General features: G+C 41.8%; 1 protein-coding gene across 8 annotated transcripts in view; it reads right to left on the bottom strand.

Moving 5' to 3' along the window:
- EBF1 (EBF transcription factor 1) overlaps positions 1-22,863 on the bottom strand; it is a 325,256-nt gene that overhangs the window by 283,826 nt on the left and 18,567 nt on the right. For all 8 annotated transcript variants that reach the window (XM_050961296.1, XM_050961300.1, XM_050961297.1 and 5 more), the window contains exon 6: positions 16,396-16,464. In XM_050961296.1, coding sequence (XP_050817253.1) covers positions 16,396-16,464 — 69 coding nt within the window. The remainder of the gene's footprint in view (positions 1-16,395; positions 16,465-22,863) is intronic.

Below are 22,863 nucleotides of genomic sequence, written 5' to 3'. Positions count from 1 at the left end.
AATGTATCCTCAGATACAGAGCCTGGTTCTGGGATTTTTGACAGTGGCTGTAATGGGCACAGAATCAGCCCCAAATGACATATTCCCTAAACTACATTTAAGGTTAAAGACAGGTCAAATAAACACAACTACAGAATTTTTGTTTTAATCCATATTTTGCAGATGAAATGGTCATGACAGCAGCAGCTCTGGAGTCTAAGTTTCAGGCTAATGACTCTAAATGGAGCATTGTATAAATGAATGCATGCTGTCGGGAGGACTGCTCCCAGCTCAGTGACTAAATCCCACGTCCAGGGTGCATACACAGAGCCCCCATAACATCAGAAACATGAACATGAAAGCAGAACACAACCCTAGTAGCCTGAACTTGAAAATATTCCATCTCTGGATCTCCCAGGGACTCCAATGGGAGTTCCAAGAACAGGAGGGTCACCTCTTCGCAGGGTTAGGTGACAAGCTAATGCAGAGATGTGCATGCTTTGGAAAGGATTCCTTTCTTCCACCCCCAAAAGACTCACCCCAGAGCAGAAATATACCAGCAGGGAGAAAAATCACTCTGACGCAACATAAGAATGGTTCAGAGCATCAGGAAAACCTTGCAGCTGAGCGACCAGGGAGGATATCGCCAATATTTAAATACAATACCCAGAGAGGGGTTTCCCAGTCCCCTTTGGCTTGTAACCTATATTCTAAACATGCTGGGTAAAACACAACCACAAAAACTTGGGGACAACTCCCCCAGGGTTGCAGGGCACAGGGCTCCCACTTTTTCTCTTAAAAGTTGTACTATAATCACAGATGGTGATAAAGCCCTAACCCTGCAAACCTCATTGATGCGAGGAATCTTTCCACGGGTGAGCAGCCCTATTGAAATCCATAGGAGTTAGGCACATAGGAGCTTTGGAAACTCCACTAGGTGCCTACCTACATCTGCAGGCACCTGAACACCTTTAAAAATCTGGCCCATAGTACCAATAATCTTCACAGCTTTAAAGGACATTTCATCTGAGGAGCTGATAGCTGAAGTGGTGACATCCTGCCTACAGGGCCAGCTCTGGAATTTTGCAACAGGCCTGCCAGTCAAGTTTTTGGTCACATGCCTCCTTGGAGTGACGTGCACCTGTCCACCATTATGCCACTACTATACACAGCAGCATGCGCACACACAGATACACACACACACACACTCACTCTTTTGCTGCAGTAGCAAAGCTCAGCTGCTTGTTCCTTTCACCCACAGGAATGCATTTACACCAATTTCTGTTTTCAGGTCTAATTTTGAAAGGAAGAGAGCTAGTAACTTAGTGTTATGCGTATATGAAAACAGATTCCCTAATGTGGGGGGGGGGGTCGGCAGTCTACGTACCTTCCACCATGGAGATATGAGCACAATACCCATTGCACAGAAGCAATTATACAAAGTTGTTTTAAATAAGCCCACATGAGGGCAAAATTACCTCACTTTTCCATCACAGGCCCTCTGTTCATTTATTTTTATCTTCTTACACCAAGGCTAACAAACTTCCTTGAACATGAAAATCATGTAATTTTTTGCCCCATAGTAGCATCCTCTATATAAAAATCTGACCTGTAAAAACAAACATACAGTGGCTGTATAATAAAATATTCCCAAGTATACCACTTTCAGACATCACAGCTAATCACACTGTTTGAGAGAGCACAGCAATTATATTTTCAATCTCCTCTTCTGGAGAAATAAACTGTACCGATATTTTAAGTTGCTACAACTTTGAGAGAAGCCTAGAGTAGCTTTTCAGATCCAGCATTTCTTTTTAACCATTTACAATCTATTGGAAGAAAAACTAAACATGACATCAGCGGTGTTAAGATCCTGGTGATTATATATTTAAAAACAGCTATTAGTCAACAAAATAAAAATCATTAAGTAAGGAAAATTAGGGCTTGTTAATGCATGCAATTATCAGAATCATAAATAGAATTAAGGCAGCAATGCAGAAAATATCTGCAGAGAAAATTATTCAAGTATGCATTTGAGTAACTCTTCATTTTAACTTAACCCTTTGAAACATTAATCAAACCATGCCTAATTATAGGAATTAAGGAATTAAACGATGGAATCTTCTAAAAGATATTATTTAAAAGGCAGTTTATACAATTACTTGTATAGATGTTTGCTTTAAAGAGGGAAACATTTCAACTGTAATGAAAAGGGTCTTAGAAAATTAAATTAACAAGGGGGGACCAGGCTGATATGAAACTAAATTAGCATCAAATGCAAATTACAGGGTACTTAATGGTAGAAACAGGTGCAGAGAAGGACCCTAAATGAGATAAATGAATAAAACATCCCTCTGCACAAATGTGGAAGCTGACACAAAGTCAATGATATGAATAATTCAGCAGCCTCAACACTGCTGTTGAGGTCAGCTTTCCTTGACCTTTGAAACAGGAAGTAAAATTCTGTTCAAATTTGAGTGACTGGAAATGTAACAGTTATTTGTTCTAAAAAAAACCTTTTAAGAAAACCAGAATATATATATTGTATTATAACAAATGGAAGCACTGAATAAATGTATTCCAGAAAAAAATATGCAGAATTAAAAACCTAATAAATGTAAGCTCAGCCGTGCTTATAACATATTTGTTTCACTATGAAATCCTAAGAAATGGTTTTTATGTAAGAATATTCAGGTCAAATAATGATCTGAATATGTGCAGTACTAAAAGGTTTCATCATTTAAAAATACTTTAGCTGTGCTTCAGAAGTTATTAACAGAGTAAAAAAAAATTACATTTCAGGTGTCTTTTTTGTTTTGTTTTTTAAATACAGCATTAAGGCATTTAAATTAGTTATGCAAAGCTGAGTAATCAATCATTTTTGTGCTACAAGCTTTTTTAAAATAACTTGGAGAATATCTTTCTGGAACATCCTTTTTCTATAAATCCCGATTTAATATACATTTGAGTTTTAGAAATTAATTTATCTTTAAAAAAATCATCTTCAAGAATAAATCACCCTGATAATTGCAAACTGTTAAGCACAATACACAGTTAAGACTGTAGCTCTATATTGATATACACACAAAGAGAAAGATTCTCATATATCAAATAGCACATTCTTCTCACATTTACAAATTTGGAGCATCTCCATTAAATTCAGTGGTGTTCCTTCATATTTATATTCATATAACTAAGAGCAGAATAGGACCCTGCATTTTTCACTTTGACAAAATGCTCAGGAAGAATTCTGGGTTCACATAATTTCTAACTAAAAGGTGTGATCCTAATTTCAAACTGAGTTTGGCACTAATACAGATTAATAAGGTATGACAAACAACTAATTTATCCAAGCTGGAAAGACAGGCAAAATATATATAATATATCACCCCTGCTGCTTGTTTTACAAGGTAACAAAAGATGTTAGATAATACAAGTTCTCTCTCCTCCTTTTGTTCTATTAATCTGTTCAGCAGCTTACCTGCTTACCTTTCATCTGTATAATGCACGTCAGACACAAGATGATCTTGTACTGTAGGCTTAATTTTATTTTCTACTTTTAGAACATCAAAATACCATGCTGAGGACTGAGTCGCAAGAACCTTGTGCTACTAAATTTGCTGTAGCAAAGAAGTTTGGATGGTAGTTTATCTTAAAGTAAGGCCTGACAGTAGCAGCACTGAAGATGCATATTAACGAGATGAACAAAATGATTCCTTACATTGCATAATCAAGTGTGGTAAACCAAACCCTGCTTATTTAGGGTTTTAGTTAATGACTAACCTGGGCTACAGCTTTGTGTGCCAAGCGTCTTTCCCTAAATGATAGCTATGAGAACCCAGCTGGTTCTAATTTTGAAACAACCAGTTTTTCTATTCCCCAAGTGCTAAAGAAAATAATCCCAGCAATCCATGACTACACGCTTTCACAGGGACAGCAGTGAGAATTTGACTGTAGAGATAATTAAAGTCATTCCCGAAACTTCCAAGGAAGAGGGGAAAAATAGGGGAACCTATGACCTTGTTTAAATTACATTAACAACCAGTTAGCTTTGGAGAAGGGCAAAAAAAGAGTCCTGTTTTTATAGAATTTTTTTTAACTCTCCTCTCCTCTCCTCTAATGGTTACAATATTTGCAAAGAAAATGTAACAGATTGCGACTAGTAGGAAGATTAGAATGAGGTTTGGAGCCTGGATGTTCCTAATTTGGCAAGAGCAGAGGGTTTTGGTAAACTTGAATAAAATCATGTGCAGCCACAGCAATCAGAATGGGTTTAAAGGGAAATGATACTGTAACAGCAATAAAAACAATTGGTACAGTATCTGCTTCAAACACTGACAAGATCTTTTCAAAATTAATGTTTTCTGCAGACCTGCCATGAGGTAGGTCTAAAATAATTTTAATATTAACAAAACTCAAGAACATGTCAAACTTGAGCCAATCCTCTGACAATATCAGTTCACCGTGTCTTTCAGAAAACAGTGGGTCAGATCTTCACCAGACATAATTTCATTGCCTTTGATGGAGCTATGTGATTCACATCGGCTGAGAATCTGGCCCAATGTGCATCATATAAATAATGCTTTATTCACACCAAAAATAAATTGGTAGGCTCCTGTCTCTAATGACATTCCCCACTCTGGATTCTGCACAGAATTCAGAGACGGTAAGAAAGAGTTTAAAACGTGCGTAATCTCTGTCTGCACTATCTGCCTTTAACAGGAAGAAGAGATCAGCTCAATGAGTGCTATTCAGGGCCTCTCAATTAACCTGATTAGTTCAGCACACTGCTCTCATGAATGACACCTTATCTTGAAAATGAAGGAAAAACTTCCTTCCTTATGGAGAGATAGGAGTCCCCTACAGCCAGAAAGATGCAGCCTATCCATGATTAGCTCCCCAGTTTCTTTTCCCTTTCCTAGCATACAGGTCACTGAGACCAGAAGAGGCAACGTCTGATTGGATTTTGTGTCCTAGGGATAGACTGTGCACGATCTCATCTGCCCAGGTGGCCTATGAGAAAGCTGGGAAAGGATGCCCTTTAGGCAACTGCAAGCCCCTTCTTTCAGAGTCAACCAGGCACATGATGGGATTGCTGGGAGCAGGCTGCAATTCATTAACCCTTCAATAACTAAAGCAACCCATGAATATAATAACTGCATGCGAGAGGCAGAAGGCGACGACGCTCCAACCTTCTGCAGGGCTGTGTAAAACAATGGCTTGTTTAAACATGTTGTAGTTGGGAACTTGTTTCATATTTGACAGACTAATGGGACATAACTATGTTACCATGGCAAAAAAGTATTCACAAAATTCTCTTTTATTTCCCCCAGAACAATCTCAGATTTAAAAAAAAAATCATGCCACTTCCAGCAACACAAATACTAACTAACAGCATGCTACCCTCTCAAGCATGGATGGCTGAGAATGTGAACAGGGCTGGCTCTGTTATGAATACGCTCCAAGGGTTGTTAATCCGGAAAAATAGCTAAGTAAGTTAGTTACAATATTTGAAACATACATTTACAAAGCCCAAATGCCTTTAAGGATATTAATACTCCAGGCATTATAAACCCTCCATGATCTGAAGGATATAAATATTCCAATATTAGACATCCCTAATTGTTTTAAAGGTATTTATAGTCTACTGTATTAATACTCTGGTAGTTTCTGACAAATTAAGCTACCCCTGGCACTGTGCAGCACCGTTTTGAAACAGAAACTTTTCTCGAATCATAAGGTGTACAAGCTACGACAATTCCTACACATAATGGATTTTATCTAGGAGTTTTCCTCCTACGCCAGAGCATGGTTTATTCAGTTTACCAGAGTGCCAGAGCTATTCCTGAAGCTGGACTAATTAGGTTTAAAACAAAGTAGTTCGACGTAGCCAAGAGACTGTCTGGTCTATTTAGATGGTAAGCTTGCTGGGGCAGAGACTGTCTCTACTATGTGACTGTACAGTGCCTGGCATTATGAAGCCTGGGACAAGGCCTACCTAACAGCAGGAGAGCGGCTCCCTCAGGAAACATGCTGCCACGGGCTCTCCCCCGCCACACAGCTGCCCGCTGCTCCACTCCTTGAGGAGCTGTACAACCCACCGAGTCATTAATGCCAGGTCATGAAGCGAAAGGGAGCCTCAGACTGATCATTAATAAGAAAGCAAAGTCTATGGAGAGACTTTTAAAATATAAGGAGCTCCAGACTGTGACGTTCACAGCCAGGAGACTGTGACCCCACCCCCCGGTGGAAGATCACAAACAGGTGTCAGAGTGGTCCTGACTCCCTAACATCTCCATATTGCTGAAATAGCAGAGGGGCCGGCTAGATGGAAGGAGGGTTCCAGCGGGGGTGTCAATGTCTCTGCTCTAGACCAAGAAGAATCCAAGGCTGGATTAAGAAGTGGGCTCTTTAGTATTACAGTGGGAATCCACAGGGTATGATTTTTTTAAAAAATGCACATTTGGACGTGGGGCGAGACTCCAATCTTAGATGAGTGGCATCAATCAGAATGCATCTTGGAGTCTGCGCTTGCTCAGGCCAGCACAAGGCAGCAGCAGATTTCTCCAAGGGGTATCCAGAGATGCATCTGGGATCAGAACCTGGCCATTACAAGACTGAAGTCATACAGAGAAACATGGAGCGTGTTTACATCAGTGCTAAAGAGCTCCAAGCATGGCTAATTTTCTTCTTCTTTTAAAGCACAGAACTTTATAATGACAATGGAATATGTTTCTTCCCTTCTTGTGACATCCTTCTACAAAATCCATACTAGGTAATATGTTTTTTAACATCCACTTATCAAAGTGACTTAACATCTGGGATGTCAGCCAATGGTTATACAGTGATATAGATGCCAAAAAGTCTAACTGAAAGATTATATTCATAAAGATTACAAAAACGATGAGAATCCAACTGGATAGAAGCGGATAGTTATTCCAGTCGAAAACCTGGAAGGCAGCCTACACAATGATGGAGAAAATTACTGAAAATGATTTTTTGAATACCATCTGATGTTAAAAGAATTGATCTAACTATGGTTTTTCAATCCTTGTGGATGTTTTTTTTTCACCTAGTAGAGCCACTGACTATAGCCTATATTAAAAACTCTTCCAAAAATGCTTTTGATATTCAGTTCATGAACAGTTTTGGAAGTGTCCAAGAGGATAATGAAGTAAAACAAAGGAGTTCCTGACTTAAACAGCCAACCTGGCAAGACCCTGACATGAAAAGGGAACTTATTAACACATTACCAGACATCTAGGAATGTTGTTTTAATATTTTTTAAAAATTCATTTCAGATGAAAGCCCCCTCTGAAGGGGGACAACGGTTTGGTACGACCGACTTTCTTTTGTGCAAGAAAAGATCACTTTTAAAACAAGCATCTGAGCACAGAGCTGACTGAACAATCTTATTGGCTGAAATTGACATTTTATAACAACATTTAGAATGTCGGGGGGGAGGGGAAATCAGTAAATTAAATCTGATTACTGTACACAGAAAGCATTTAGGATCTTTCCAACAATACCTTGTATCCTTAAAAAGAAAATCTCATCTCTCTCTCCCCCTGGCACTGAAAGTGTTACAGAAAACAATAAAAGAACAAGTGTACAGGGTAGGATTTACTGGCATTTACTTTTAATCTATGGTCCTTTGCTCTATGGCTTATCAGCCCTATGTCAGTGCTTTTTCCTCCTTTATATTTCATGAGGAGACCCACATGCTGCTACTGAGAGACACAGCCCAAGTATCTGGAAGCTTTTTGTCAGGTAAAAAGAGAAGAAAAAGGAAAGGAACAAGAGGAAAAGCAAAGCTAAGAGGCATCTATTAGATGTCACTAGGCTTTTGTATTCATGTCAATGATTCAGGATTAGAGTATTTGAAATAATCTTATTGAGAGGAATCAAAAGCCCCACAGAGTGAGAGCCTGCTCTGTAGCATATGGCAGAACAGTGGACAATATCTTATTAAAGATGTGTTAGCTAACACTATTACTTTTTATATTATATTACACAACTATTGTGTCTCAAACAGTTAGCTAGATGGCATAGTTGCAGTATGCCATTTTGGAGGTTATTGAGTTGTTATAAAGCTGTATAGATTTGCCAGCTTGTCTGCTTAAAACATTACATTTTATTTTATTTCTGTTCCTTCCCCTGCCCTGTATTGCTGGAAAGAGAATCCTGCACTTCACCATCAAAAGGAAAAGGGTCCAGAAGTGTACTGAGGACCACTCTGTTCCCACTACAAACACGGTGTGTGTTACACTGATCAGCCACTATGATTTCCGCCCCACTCCCAAATTAGTTTCATTGCATTTCAAATCTGTGCCCTTAATAAGAGAGGATATGAAATATGCAGAATTCACGGATTGCTTCTGCTATATCTTTAAAAAAAATTCAGATTCAGTTGTGCAGGGTTAAGGAAATTAAAATTCTGTTATAAATGAATACTAGAAGTCTAAACCTTTATTTTCTCTAGGACAAAGCCTTGTAATTGGAGAAACAGCCCTTCTTAGGTTTTTATCTTCATCGGCCTTTACCTTTAAAGGCAGCTAGAAACTGAAGACAAAACAGTACTGTTTGCAGTATTTCAACGACTGCAGTGAAAGTCTGTATAACTGGGTCACTTTCGCACTGTCCAGGATATAATTTCAGGGTAATGAAATAAAATTTCTTCATATAAAGCACAAATGAAAACCTCCAGAAATATTGCTTTCATATCTCAAAATTCTATTTTAAAAGTAGAACATAAAACTATTTATGACACTTTTTAAAAATTTAAAATACTGTCCTTAGCAAAAAAAAAAAGCAACACTTATTTGATACAGTTAATATATTCTGATCACAAACTACCTCTGCGAAGTTGCTAAATGTGACACACTGGAAACTTTGTATGGCTTTTCCGTACTTTTCCAGAACTGTTACAGAAGAAAAACTGATACTACAGGAAAAGAGAAAACTCGTAGTAGAAATGATAAATTCTGGTATGTGACATGCTGCTGTTTCAGACAGTAAGTTAAACACATTTCTAGGATGTCACCCCAGCTACGATCTACATAGAAACCACTACTTGCTTTTTACTGTATTTTATATTTATTAGCAGTATGTTGTGTTAAAGTGATATATCTCCAGTGTAGTGAAGGGTATTGGAATAGTTCATGGTTATCTTTGCAGGCGTGGCCAATAAAATGCAAACATACAGATTGTCATTCTTTTGTTAAATGAGGGGCCAATTCTGGAAACCGCGATGCAGGGATGGTGAGCGGGACAGGCCGCACACTGAAAGTTACTTGTTTGCATAAGCAATTGCAGGATTGTGCTCTCGGTTACATTCTTCTGCACAAACCACTGCCAGAGACACAGGCTACACATTTCATATTCAAAACGATTTTAGCCAATCTACAGCAAAATTTAGTATGATCCCCACAAACACATTTCATACCCCTCTCATTCCTAGCAATCATGTGTGTATTCCCAGTGCGACAGCAAATGTTGAAATAAATCAGGGGGTGAAGAAAGGATGGCAAATTTATCCTCAGCAGCGACAGTTTAGATAATGCAACATTTCTGAATTTTTTTTTATTTTCAAAAACTCTTCCCCCCTCCAAAAAATAAACAAGGAGAGAGTTATGCTGAGTTGTGTGGACTCAGGAAACTCCTTAGGTTGAGCATGTCCTCTCTGCTCCATGACACGCTTTGAGGTAGCAGTTAGCACTAAGAAATCGATAGGTATGAAGGGCACATTTTAAGTTTTGTGAATGGAAACAAAGGAAAATCCCCAGTCGAGGTGGGTTCTGAGTTCCTCCCGGGAATGGCTCACTTCATGGGGAGAGCTGAGCATTCTCTGAACTTCATAGGGGGCCCGCAGCACCAAGCACCGTCAGCTTAAATTTTTGCAGATAACCTTTAAATTTACAGTGCCCAGCTTTCCACGCCCAAGGCCTGATTGTCTAAAGTTCTGGGCAGCTCCCTGTGACCTAACTGGAGTTTGGGGTGCACCTCAGAAAAATTAGGCCAAAGATCTCCTGGGGTGCGCTGCTAAAAATTGAGAACACAAAATTAATGCCCCCTGAAAACACTGGCCCCTAGTGACCAAGGCTAGGATTGTCAAGCTAGCCTAAGGGAATTAGGTGCCAAAAATCACAGTGAACATTGGATGCCTAATTCTGTTGGATTCTTTTGAAAATCCAACCCTTGATTCTTAAACCATATAAAGGCAAAAAGTCTCTTCAGGACAGAGACCATCTATCTACCTGAGACTGGACAACATGTAACACAATGAGACACTGATCCTGGCGGGAATCTCTGGACATTAATGTGATATTAAATAATAATCAGGGATAAGATCTGAATGAAACAAAGCCCATAACCCTAACTGCAGATTCAAAAGTATTACTGAGAGAATCAAGTTACCATTAGTGCAGTGTGACATGTTTTTAGATAAACCCAAAACAACATAAAATCAACTGGAAATTCGGAACTAGGTTTCCGAGAGTTTCACAAACCTCTTGAGCGAAGCTCAGACCATGTTAGGAGTTTGTACCATAGTTCTGAAATCATACAAAATTCTTTGTTTTTATCCATCAAATCCAACAAACAAACAAACAAGTGGAAATTGTTTGCTTTAGGCCAATTTCTGCTTTGAGATTTTGGGTTTATACAAAGTTGAAACACAAAGTGGAGCTCCAGAGTGCAGGTAAGGAAGAGCTGGGGAGAGAGACACAACCCACACGGACTGAAACGAAAGAAAATTCTTGCATAAATCCCTGTGAAGTTCTCCCCCAATTCTATTTTATTTGAAGCAAGACTGAAGCCACATCAGGGTTCATTTCTACGCCAATTTAGGAGTACCTCTAGAGCCTATTTACTGAGGGGAGGGGTTTCAGACATTTGTATTTGACTCTCCTAAGTGACAAGTTTGTACTGACTGGAGCCTCCATTTATGTTATGAAGAGTCAAGACTCTTTTGGTTACCTAATTTACATGGAAAAAGACTTCAGATAATACTTGACAGATGTACCAATCATAACCAAATCCTGTAGAGTACTGTTTGGTCGCTATCCTCTCAAAAAGTCAAGTAATGGGCTTAAAGCAAATAACATTCACGCATCTAGGCTGAACTCTGTCCCTTCTGAGAACTTGCGTGGAGCATTAATGCATTTAGTCTGTAGGATACAAGAGTAGCAGAACTTTATAGGGGGGAGGGGAGATATTGCTCAGTCTGCTGGTACAGACAAGGCAGCCTACTTCATGTATGTGCATGAAGGTAACATATTTTATATTCCCTTTGCCACAATCCTCCTTTCACCAATGTATGATCATTAACTTCCACTTTTCTGTTCCTACAATGTACCTCATTTTGGATTAGTGACACCAAAATGGCTTCTCAGTTTACTCTACACTTGCATTAATATTGACTCCCTTGCCCGCATTATCCACTAAACAATCTACGTTTCCATAAAAGTCATCGTGCCTTCTGATGCAGGGCAAGCTGGAGACACAGCATGTTAGACAAACCTCCTATCTCCCAAAATACACCTAGCAGCGATTGCCATCAAACTCCCATGCCTGATTGCGAGACAAAATGGAGCTATGGCCCAGGGTAACAGGGCTATCCCCCAGGTTCCTCTACTGGCCATATGTAAAAATAGGCCAATAGGGAGCATAAATGAAGGCAGGTGAAGACAACCTTAAAACGCAGTCTTGTAGACAGACCATGCTGGCGGTTTTGTTCAGTTCAGTTCACCGCTGGTAACGGGGCTTGGGGTGCAGATACAGCCTATTGGGCACCTGTTTGTAGTGTATGACCAGAACACAGAGTGTGCTGCCAGAGGGACAGACGTCCCTTTGCTAGGTGTTACTAGCACCCATCCCAGACTGTTTCCAATGTCATTGCATGTGCTGAAATCTCCTTTGCCACTCTAGGCCTGTGCCACACCATCTTGTTTCACGATCAAGGTTCTGTGGGCACTGAGCTATTTCCCTGCATCCAAACACCCATTGCTTCCTCACAAGCAAAATCCCAATCCTGACATCACCTCTCCTCTTTGATGATGGAAAAGCATCTATAAACTACCTGACTTTACGGCACTTCAGAGACCTTCCCTGGGCATGTAACGCTACTGTTAAATGCATTCATTGCCACATCTGCACTAGGCCTGAACAGAAGATTTTGGGGAGGCAATAGGGTATAACTGGTGCTACTTTCCTACAAAACACCTGTATTTCCTCTGCAAGGCATTTTGGCATGAAAGAAGATGATCAGGCCCATAAAATACAATCCACTACATGACGACTTTTAAAGCAGTAAAATGGAGGCAGTGAAAGTCATTCACGCTTCTTTTCCTGTCACTGCACTATGAAATCCTACCTGCAAATATAAACATTTTCAGGTTAGAGACTGAACTAGTTCAAAAACGCCTGTAAGCAAGTCACACACCTTGGTGATTGGGTGCATCCCAGAGAGATAAGAGAAAAATATTGATCGATCCGATAACTCCTATTGACAACAGCCCTGATTGGGCCAAAATAGGTAAGCAAATGACAAATGCAATTTATTCCTCAGAAGTTGGGTCCATTTCAATGTAAGGAAAGATGGCAGTGCATGAAGCACTTCAAAGTTTTCACAAATTAAGGCCAGAAGGATCCATTATGATCACCAGTCGGACCTCCTGCAAAGCACAGAGTACAGAAATTCACCTGGTAAGGATTCTATCAAGCCTAACAACTTACAGTTGAACTACAGTGCATCTTCTAGAAAGACACGAGTCTTGAAATTCACCTAAATAGGTCCTCTTTTAAAATCGGTACAGACAAAATTCAGGAATAGTATAGAACCTGTAGACTGAACATGACCCTTTATGCTGAAGTTCATCTGCCACATGTTGGAGACTGAAACAACGATCTGTATTTATCTTAACCAGCAGGACTACTGTGTACTAGATCCATCCATAAAGGGTAAAGAAAAGCACAGCAAGCATTGGTATCTCAATTGACTATCTAGATCCACAATGATCAGGTGGGTTAAAAAAAAGCTTGCAAGAGGGCCAAGTTACAGAAGCAGTTTTCCCAAATCAAGAAAAAATATACAGCTCCACTTTCCACCCTATGTGACTTTTGTCATTATCATCTTTTCTGATTCCTACAAAGCAAACCTAATTAGGAAGCTCTCTCATTAGTCTTCCAGAAAAATTAGCACAGCTTATGCTAATTACTCCTGTAAAATTTAATAAACTCATTGAAATGGGAATAGTCTAATGAGGTTTTATTTATTGAACTAAGATAACTGTAAGGGAAAAGGTTAGGATACAAGGATATCTGGTGTGGTAATAAAACTACAATTTATTCAATTCCTGCACAGGAATTTTATTGCAAATATTTTAAATTCAAATATGAGTTACAATTTGAATGTTAAATCAATCTAGAATTTAATATAATAACATCAAGTGCTACATTTTTACTTTATCTAGGATTACTATGCAGCCTATTGCTTCATTTGTAACAGGAATAATTGTGCATTTGTGTTGTGACAATAATACCCTTTTACAATTAGTTCTTGGTGATAGAGCTTCGTTTAGTTACATGTAAAACTGGGTTCATGATCAAGTATACAGGCAATTCTATAAAGATAATTCCACATACATTGTGTTTTTTCTATGAGCTTCCTTGAGATGACTTATCTCTAACAATAATAGATTTATACCTCTCTTCAGAGAAGAGATGGATGCTAAATTTCTCTAGGTCACTTTTATAGTAGACTAAAATATAAAATAATTTTCTAGACTGTTCTCACATGCACCTACTGAAATTTTTAACCACACTTTTAAGTAAGTAAAAATATCTAACTTTTAAGTTGACTGTACAAGTTAACTTGGTAGCCACAAAGACTGCTCTATCTGTATCTCACAAATGGCTTTCTTGAATAACCAATCAAAAAGAGAGTCGGCAGGAGAATAGGGCAGCATTTTTCATATAAGTATGGTTGTCTTAAAAAATGGTAAGAGCTTAAGTGGTGATTCTGTGTTAAAGTCAGATTAAATTCAAAGATAAGGCTTTATCAGACTGCAAGGCATGTGGGAGTGCTTTAGCCCAAATGTCAAATGAAGTCTGCAAGCTCACATGCAAATAAAAATAGCTAAATATGGTTTTGCATATCAATTGACACAATAGCTTAAGATTTTATGCATGCAGAAGCGACAAGCGCAACTAAACACATGTTCTGACTTGTGCAGACTTTTTTTTACAACAATTGTTAAAGTACTCCTCTTAAGATATAGCAGCTCCATATAGATGTCTTCATACTTTTCAAACCAAAAGGGAAAAAAAAGAATAGGATAAATGTCAAGAGAAACATCACTAAAGCCACTAACTGTATAAAGCACGTACTTATTTGGCCTAAATTGTCTGAGCTAGCCACGGCCAAGAAAAGGTTTTAAGTACCCTACTGGGACAGATGCAAAGCGGCAACAATAGAAGCCACACTAATGCGATCCAGGTAACACAATCCTGTTTCAAAAACACAGGGAAGGCTAATTACAGCACTGCTGAGTCAAATTTCTTATCCCACTGCAACCCACAGGAACAGGTCAAAATCAAATGTTATTCAAACCACACTCATATCAACCTTCTGTATCAAAGTCACAATTTAAAACCAAGTGAAGAACTTAAAAGCTTAACCCATTCACAAGCGAAAGGGGGTTCAGTGCAGGTGGCGAGGTAAGATTTATATTATAACCTAAACAGTATTCAACTTGTTTTTTAAAACCGGTGTTCAAAATTGCAAGCTTTGTATCAGTTTAACTAAATACTGCTAATTTGATCACTACTAGGAAGTTAAACCCATTTTTTCATATAATTGGTTTGTTGTTTTTTTTCCCTTAAAGCTGCTGAAAATCTGTAGGGTTCAGTTTAAATGAATTGCAACTAACAGCTCTGCATATTGGATCGTTAAACAAAATATTTCTGTAAACCAGCTATCAGCATCTTAACATTTCTTTTTTCAGTACAATGAAAAATGCATGTGAATTTTGTAGCTTTCATGTAGCTCAAAATGCCACTTTAACACTCTATTTTATACTGTTCAACTCTGCACCCTACTTAGAGATATCTCTACAGAGATGTGTTTTTATGTGTGTTCTTTTACTTCCCCTGGTGTTACCTAATTCTAGCATCAGGTGAACAGATGCATATGTAAAATATATATGTTTTGAGATTAAAACGATCTCAGGATTAGATATTGTAACGAACCAAAACGTTTTCTCTAAGCTGCCAAAGCATGCACTTGCTTAACAAACTCAAACAAGACACAAACCTGAAAGACTGCCTAAGCACAATGCCAAGTGCTGCCTCTCTGCTATGTTCTCTTTTATATAATTCCGTTTTGATGTAGTGCTGAACAGATCTGACTCTACCTTTTTTCATAAAAATGGACACTCCAGCACAAAAGGTATTTTGAACTTAATACAGCGAACATTAACTCAGACAATAAGACAAAGAAGAACTATACGCTATATTCTGCCTTTCCTGTGCATAGGTTAGTGTCCCTTCGGGGTCCCTGTATTCACTGATTACTGCATGGTATTGCTTTCCCTGTTTGATGACAGACAGTTTCAGTCCTTCATGGCCATTTAACTCTCGCAGAGTAATGCCACATAATAAACTGTTTATCATATATGTTTCTGTACAATGAATTTCAATAATTAAAATATAAAAATGACTATTTGGCTACAACTTTGCATAATTTGCAAACAGACTGCAAATTGCTCAGAACAACTAAAACAGATTTATCGTTCTACAGTGATTTACTTGGTCATGTCAGATTAGTAATATGGATCTGTTTAAAAACATGATAATTAAGACAGGCAAAATGAATTAATCAGCTGACAATACAGTCAAAATAGCACTCCAACCAAAGAAAATAACTGGAGAAAATCTTAGTTTGCATATTTTTTTAAACTGTTCTTATGCATAAATAAAAACCTTAAAATGTAGATGGATTACATCCAACAGAACTACTGTAGATAAAAGTGATAATGATTCAAACATTTTTCAAATTAAAGTTAAATATTTATAAGCACCCAACCACATTCCATAAATCACAAACTATTATTTTATTTCTGAAGCTTCCCTGGCACAGCATGTGAATTGAGCCACAGAAAGCCAGCAAGAAAAATATCCCCTTTAGGAACATGAATCAGATACAAACACTAGAGCATTCCAAAGAGCAGGTCTCACAGTTACATTCCATATGGCCCTTCCATGGGAATCACAATTGCACAGCGCAACGAATTTGGTATCAACAACAAAATTTCATCCACATATACACATAGCCCCTTTCCCATTAGCAACACAGCGCAGGTGTTTCATTATAATGAGGAATAAAATAAAATTGAAGGTAACAATAGCCGTCCTTACCTGTCAATTATCACTGGATCTGATGGAGTCTCATTTCTGTTGCCACAGCTTTTCTTGTCACAACACCGGCTACGGAGCAAAAGTGAGAGGATTTAGTGCAACCATTACACTGTAAAATCATCATTACGAACACAGGAGGTTCAAATTGCAAGCTAGAGTTACCATTCTGTCCCTGTCTGGAAATCAGTCGAATTTAGTGGGTCACATATGGGTTAATTACTATGTTTAACTTCTTGCACAGCTGGTTAGTAATGGCAAACATAAAGAGAAAGGGGTTTTGCCCACTTTCACGAACAATAGTTCAGGATGGGGAGTGTGGTCTGCCTCTTTTCATAGGGTCAATACACACACATCAAGACCTATAACAAGAGTGGGCTATTTTTCCAGTGCACATAATTTTAACATCTGGATTGGTGCTCATATTATACTGTTGGTTTCCAGGGGAAGTAGAAATTCCCAGCACAATATTTTCCCCTTTTAAAACACTATTGTTAGCAGAGAAGCTAAAACAGAAATGCCATTGGCTGCTGCTTTTTATGCTTGAGTGTATCTGTTTCTCTAATTTTTCTGAGAATTTTAATGATTGCTAACAGTACTATGGAAAGCACAGTGCTGCCGGCTGGTGCCCTGTATTAGGTCAGATACAAAGCAGGCATGTGAAACGTAAGCTCCCTCTAACAAAGAATTGCTCCATTGCTGACCTTGAGACTTGGATTCTTTTGAACTAAGATGGCTCATTGTTTCCAAAGAGAGTTAAGTTGTTGTTTGTGATGATTTCTTGTCAGAGGTTATTGTCTATTAAAAGCCTGACTCATTAAAATATCACACACGATCTCTCATACGATATATACCCATTTCCGCTTAGGGCAGAAAATCCTCCAGGACATAACTAGTTAAGAGATGGATCCGGACTTTCCTTGGAACCAAACCTCAAAGCCCTTACTCTCATGAGCAGTCCCATGTAACCAATCAGTTCTTACCCACTTCCTTCATCTCCCTCGTGGCAGAACATAAATATCCACCCACCAAGGATTCCCCCTTACAACCCCATCCCTGTGACTCCCCTTTGTAAGGGAGTAAAAGAAGTAAACGAACACAGCCCCAGGCCATAGGGGCACTTTGTCTCTGTACAATCAGGACACCAGTGCAGCCCCAGCCCCGGCCTGCCCCTCATTTCCCACCCCCGACACAGATCCCTCACCTACTGTCACCTCAGCAGTGCCTGTGCTTACACTGCCACCGCAGTGACTAAGCTTCCCTATCACACCACAGGGTGGAGATCTGTTCCTGGAGGAACCTGTCTGTGTGTGGATCTAGGGCTGGGGTCCTCTATATTCAGGGCCAGCCCTAGCAGGGTGCAAGGCCCAGGGCAGAAGTGACAACTTCACTTCTGGGACCGACCACGCCAGCCAATCACATCGGCCCATGGGGGGCCCCCAAAGCTCAGGGCCCGGAGCAGTCTCTCCAATTCGCCGTACCCTAGCAATGGTTCTGCCTATATTACCCCTAGTTTCCACCTTCGCCAGAGAGGACGGACCCTCTGCATTTGGCAGACTTGAAGACTGGGGGGTGACCATATGTCTTGATTTTACAGGGACAGCCCTGATATTCAGGGCTTTGTCTTATCTAGGCACCAACAAACCCCCTCGACCCCATCTCGATTTTTCACACTTGCTATCTGGTCACCCTAACTGATTGGGACTGACAAGCCTCACCATATACAACGAACCTTTCTGTAAATGCCAATTTTCAACATTCAGGATTAGGGTTCTAGTAGGAATTACAGCTACTCTTACTTCATCTAAGAGGGATTATTTTGTTCCTGCAGAATGTGGAAGAACACCAGCGCAGGAAGCAGTCATTAGAAATGCCACACTATATAAATAGCTCTGCTGGGAGTATGACAAAGGTTCTCTTATGCTGCTGAACAATAGAACGAATAATGTACAGTAACCCACCAAGACTAGCAATACAGCCACTAGCCACACTAAACATAACAAAAACAAAAAAATGGCTTTACAAACCCAGCCTGTTGAAATGTGGTTTCCAACAGGAAAAAAAAAGTTTCAAAGAAGAAAAAAAATACATAATGCTTTTCACTGTCAAAGCTTCAAGGCAACTATTCAGGATTGAAACTTTTCACAGGTAATGCATGTGCAGGATGTCCAATTCTGTGCAAGGCACATTGTTTAGGACAGCCCCAAAAGCTGTTTCATTTTAGAGTACAACCCCAAAACTGATTCACCAACAAAATTAAAAGCCTCGACACACAAAATATATCAGAATGTAGGAAGAAATAAAATAAGCTCATAAGTCATGGGGAACTTTTTTTCCCCTCTTTTTTGTTTATAAAGGGGAATTTAGCTAGAATATGTGGGATGGCAAAATTTACCCAAAAACAAAGTAATAAAAACCACTAATATTTTCAAATGATTACATTTTAATTAGAAGCATAGTTAGCACAAGTTAAGACACACAGTTCTTGTGACTAACGCGAAACAGGGCCAGATTCTGGCATTCTCACTGCCGTTTAGAAGAACCTTATCCCGTCAGTAGCCCCACCGACTCCAAAAGGATTATTCCTACAGCAAGCTGGCACTGAATGTGTGGGTATCAAAACTTGGCCCATGGGGCCAGAATCTGCCACTCTTACTTATGCTGTTCAAGGCCCCTGGAAGCTGATCCACATGGGCAGATGCCAGTGTCCACACGTTAACCAACAGGGAGTCTGTTCACACGAAACAAGTTCCTGGATCAGGGCCAAACACCTCGGGTAGTGTTGGGACATGCCCCTTGAAGGGGCCCCTTGTAAAGAACAAGCCCAGGTGGGGTGAAGATACATAAATTAAGATGGGGAGGATTAACACATCCTAAAACTAATGGGGGAATGGATTGGTTCTGTTTCCTTGCAGGGAAGCTCCCCTTTAAAGGTCTGGGGAATACTGTCTTGCTACTGAGTGGCCACTGAATAGGATTTCCTGGGCAGTAAGGTACCAGTACACAGGAGTAAGGGTGAACGAATGCAGCCCTTGTGTATTATGTGAAGGTGAAAAATAATGGCTCTGTGCCCTTTTCCTTGCAGCTTAATGAAATACAAGGAAGGGCCAAAATGTTCGGTTTTAAGAGGTTTTTTTCCCTGCTTATTTTTTACATTAGAAATTCAAGCATTGTCTAGCCTGGTTTTTCTATGGACAACTGAAGAATTAAGACATCACAGAAAGCCTCAATTTGAAACCTCATAAACTGACATGAGAAGTGATTTTTTTATTCAGTCTGATTCAAACGCTCTGGGTTTTGTTAATAGCTAATTAACACTTGGGATGACAACTGTCTTTGCTAAATACCCACTTCCCTCATCCCTTCAGCTAAGAACCGAGAAAGAGGAGAATATTGGGATCTGAGTCCTCCAAGAAATCCTCTGATTAAAACAGGGAAGGTGAGATTTGACATTCTTGATGCTGCTAAGGTTAAAAAGTACAAAAGGGTTGTTGTTGTTTTTTAAAAAGAAAAGAAAAACTTTTCTTTATAACCATAATGAATGCAGGGAAAGGGCACAATACCAATTTTTTCCTCCCTTGCAGGTCACTTTTAAAACAAGCTTTTCTTATGAAGAACCAAGAAGAAACATACTGTGCATGGAGGTTCAACTTTCCCCCTGCTGGCCTCTGGAGGAGGTCCGTATGGGATACTGGCCAGGCAGCTTGCATGGTGCGTCTCGGTATTGCTGGCATACTTGGGCACGTGTAAACTGAACACCGTGCAAGAACGCCAGTGCCCGTTCTGAAGTGGTACCCAGAGTTTGATGGTTGCATCTCTCTCTGACTTAACATGCATTAAAAAAGAAGCCCCTAAGAGGCTCCCAACCAAATCTGAACTGAATACAGGAAAAAGAGAATATGCTAATGCACCCTTCTCATCTAGCTCTTCCAGCTCCTTTTGCTTTCTCTTCCTTCTCTACATCAGACGGATGCTGCACTCTTCACATCCAGATCAGCCTCCTGCTTCCCATGGTACCATTTCTCCCCTCCTTATAGCCTACTTCCTCCAGCAAGCATTCCTGCCTTCGTCACACCAACCACCTACAGGCTCCCTCCCTTCAGCTGCTGGCCAACATCATCAATGATGTTCACCTTGTCTAGGGCCAGGCCATGACTGGCCATTGTGCAGTTGGAAGGGGAAGGGAGCATCATACAGGGAGCCTCCTCCCCTTGCATATGCCATGGGAGGACCTCTTGGCATCACAATCCCTGCACTTAGCAGCATAAGGACTAGTCCCTCTATGGTTCCTAGGGGCCACCCATGTCCCTGAAGGGGATAGGGAGAAGGCAGGGTCTTGGCCTCCTTCCCCACTGTGCACCTGCCCATTGAAAGGGCTGGGGGTGGGGGAAGGGAACAGCCGGCCACACTGTTAGGATGGGTGCTTCCTGCACAGCCCTTGCATGCAGAATTGCTCCCAAAGCACAATCCCGCTAATTGGCTCTTCTGGAGTCAGGCTGGCGTCTCCACATCACCCCCTCACAATCCAGCCCTTAGATTTAGCACTAGGGAGTCCTGAACACTGCTCATCCCCTGTGTGCAAACCACTGCATACACAGACTGCACTAGAACAAGGGGGTTTTATTGATAATAATAAACAACAACAACAGTGCAGGCAGATGTTCTCTAGTTAGCCCAGTACAGCCAAATCACAACCACCACGTCAGCCAGAGTGAACTGCTTCATTCATGGCACAGGATGGATTTCCCTTTTTTTTTTAAACAAAGTTTAAAAATTTAAAAACAAAAATGTCTCATGTGAAACCCTGACATGGGTCAGCAGCAGGGTGAGGATCCTTAGATCCACAACACAGTCCACCACCCCTTGAGCTAACAGAAAAACTAGTAGCAGTAGAAGGCTATTATCTTCAGATTAGACTTGCCACTAGAGGGAGATGGAGACAGGTACTTTGGCAGTGGGATTCACAGCAGCACAATGTTGAGACTCAGGAATAATGGATTCGATTCCAGGTTCTGACGAGGTTGGGGAGGGGTTCTATGAGAGCACAGGACAGACAGTCCCCCTTCTCGCAGTCCTGGAACCCAGTACCATGGTTGCCCCTGGCAGTTAGGAGGAGCAAATGTAGGTAAGGTCCCACTCAACCCATGCGTTCTCACACAGAAGCACGCTCAGTTGTTTTGGAGCAGTGTCCCCAAACCTGCCCATGCCCCCTGTAGCAAGGGGGCCCAACTCCCCCGCGCTCCTGAGGGACATAGGCCAGAGAAGGTGCAGCCACAGGCGGAGGCCCCGCCGCCTGTCCTCGCCCCCTGGAAGTCAAGGGGCGGGACAGGAAGTCCAAGGCCCGTCCTCTGCCTGTCCCCGCCCCCCGGGAGTACAAAAGCCCGGCCCCAGTGCTCAGTTAGGAGGAGGCTGCCACAGAAGGCAGATGCTAGGGCCCAAGCTCCTGCTGGGCCTGGCCTACCCCGTGCCCAGTACCCAGCGGGGTACTGGCCTGACCTCCCCTGGGGCCAGTACTCAGGGGAGCCGACTGAGCGGTCCGACGCTCGGCCTGGGGAGCAGCTGTCTGGACCTCCCGGCGCCCGGTACCCCGACGAGTGGACCGGACCTCCCGGCGCCCGGTACCCCGACGAGTGGACCGGACCTCCCGGCGCCCGGTACCCCGACGAGTGGACCGGACCTCCCGGCGCCCGGTACCCCGACGAGTGGACCGGACCTCCCGGCGCCCGGTACCCCGACGAGTGGACCGGACCTCCCGGCGCCCGGTACCCCGACGAGTGGACCGGACCTCCCGGCGCCCGGTACCCCGACGAGTGGACCGGACCTCCCGGCGCCCGGTACCCCGACGAGTGGACCGGACCTCCCGGCGCCCGGTACCCCGACGAGTGGACCGGACCTCCCGGCGCCCGGTACCCCGACGAGTGGACTGGACCTCCCAGCGCCGGACACCCTGAGGAACCCATGCTCTGGGACCCTCTGGACTACACTGGCAGAGGGCAGGTAGCCAGTGAGGGGGAGGTTGGAAGTGGCCCGGGGGCAGCCGACCCCAGTCAGGCTGCAGGCTTACCTGAGCCGATGGCAGTGTGTTTCGGTCAGGATCCCCCACTGACCGCTGGCGGTGTTGACCGCTACTAGGGCCCCGAGCTGGAACGCAGCGGAGTGGGAGGGCCTGCGTTCCCTCTGCCACCCCTTCACCCTCTGCAACCTTCAAGGGTGGCAGACTCCCCCTCCCCTGACCTGTGGAGGCTATATGCTGTTCCCCTGTGCTCAGCCCCGCTAGACTGTGTGTGTTGCCCCGCCCTGCCTAAGAGCCTGGGCCACTTGCTAACTGTTATGGGTTCACTCTGCCCCGCAGCAAGGGACGGACCTGGGGTGACGGAGCGCGGTGGGCCGGTGTGGCTCCCCTCTGCCTGCAAGGAGGGTTGAGCCCCGGCGCTGCTCTACTACACCCCTCACCCATTCCAGAGCTGGAAC

The sequence above is a fragment of the Gopherus flavomarginatus genome, chromosome 7 (genome assembly GCF_025201925.1).
Source record: "Gopherus flavomarginatus isolate rGopFla2 chromosome 7, rGopFla2.mat.asm, whole genome shotgun sequence".
NCBI classification, from domain to species: domain Eukaryota; kingdom Metazoa; phylum Chordata; order Testudines; family Testudinidae; genus Gopherus; species Gopherus flavomarginatus.
The sequence above is the reverse complement of the archived record's forward strand: the minus strand, read 5'-3'. Positions and strand labels throughout refer to the sequence as shown.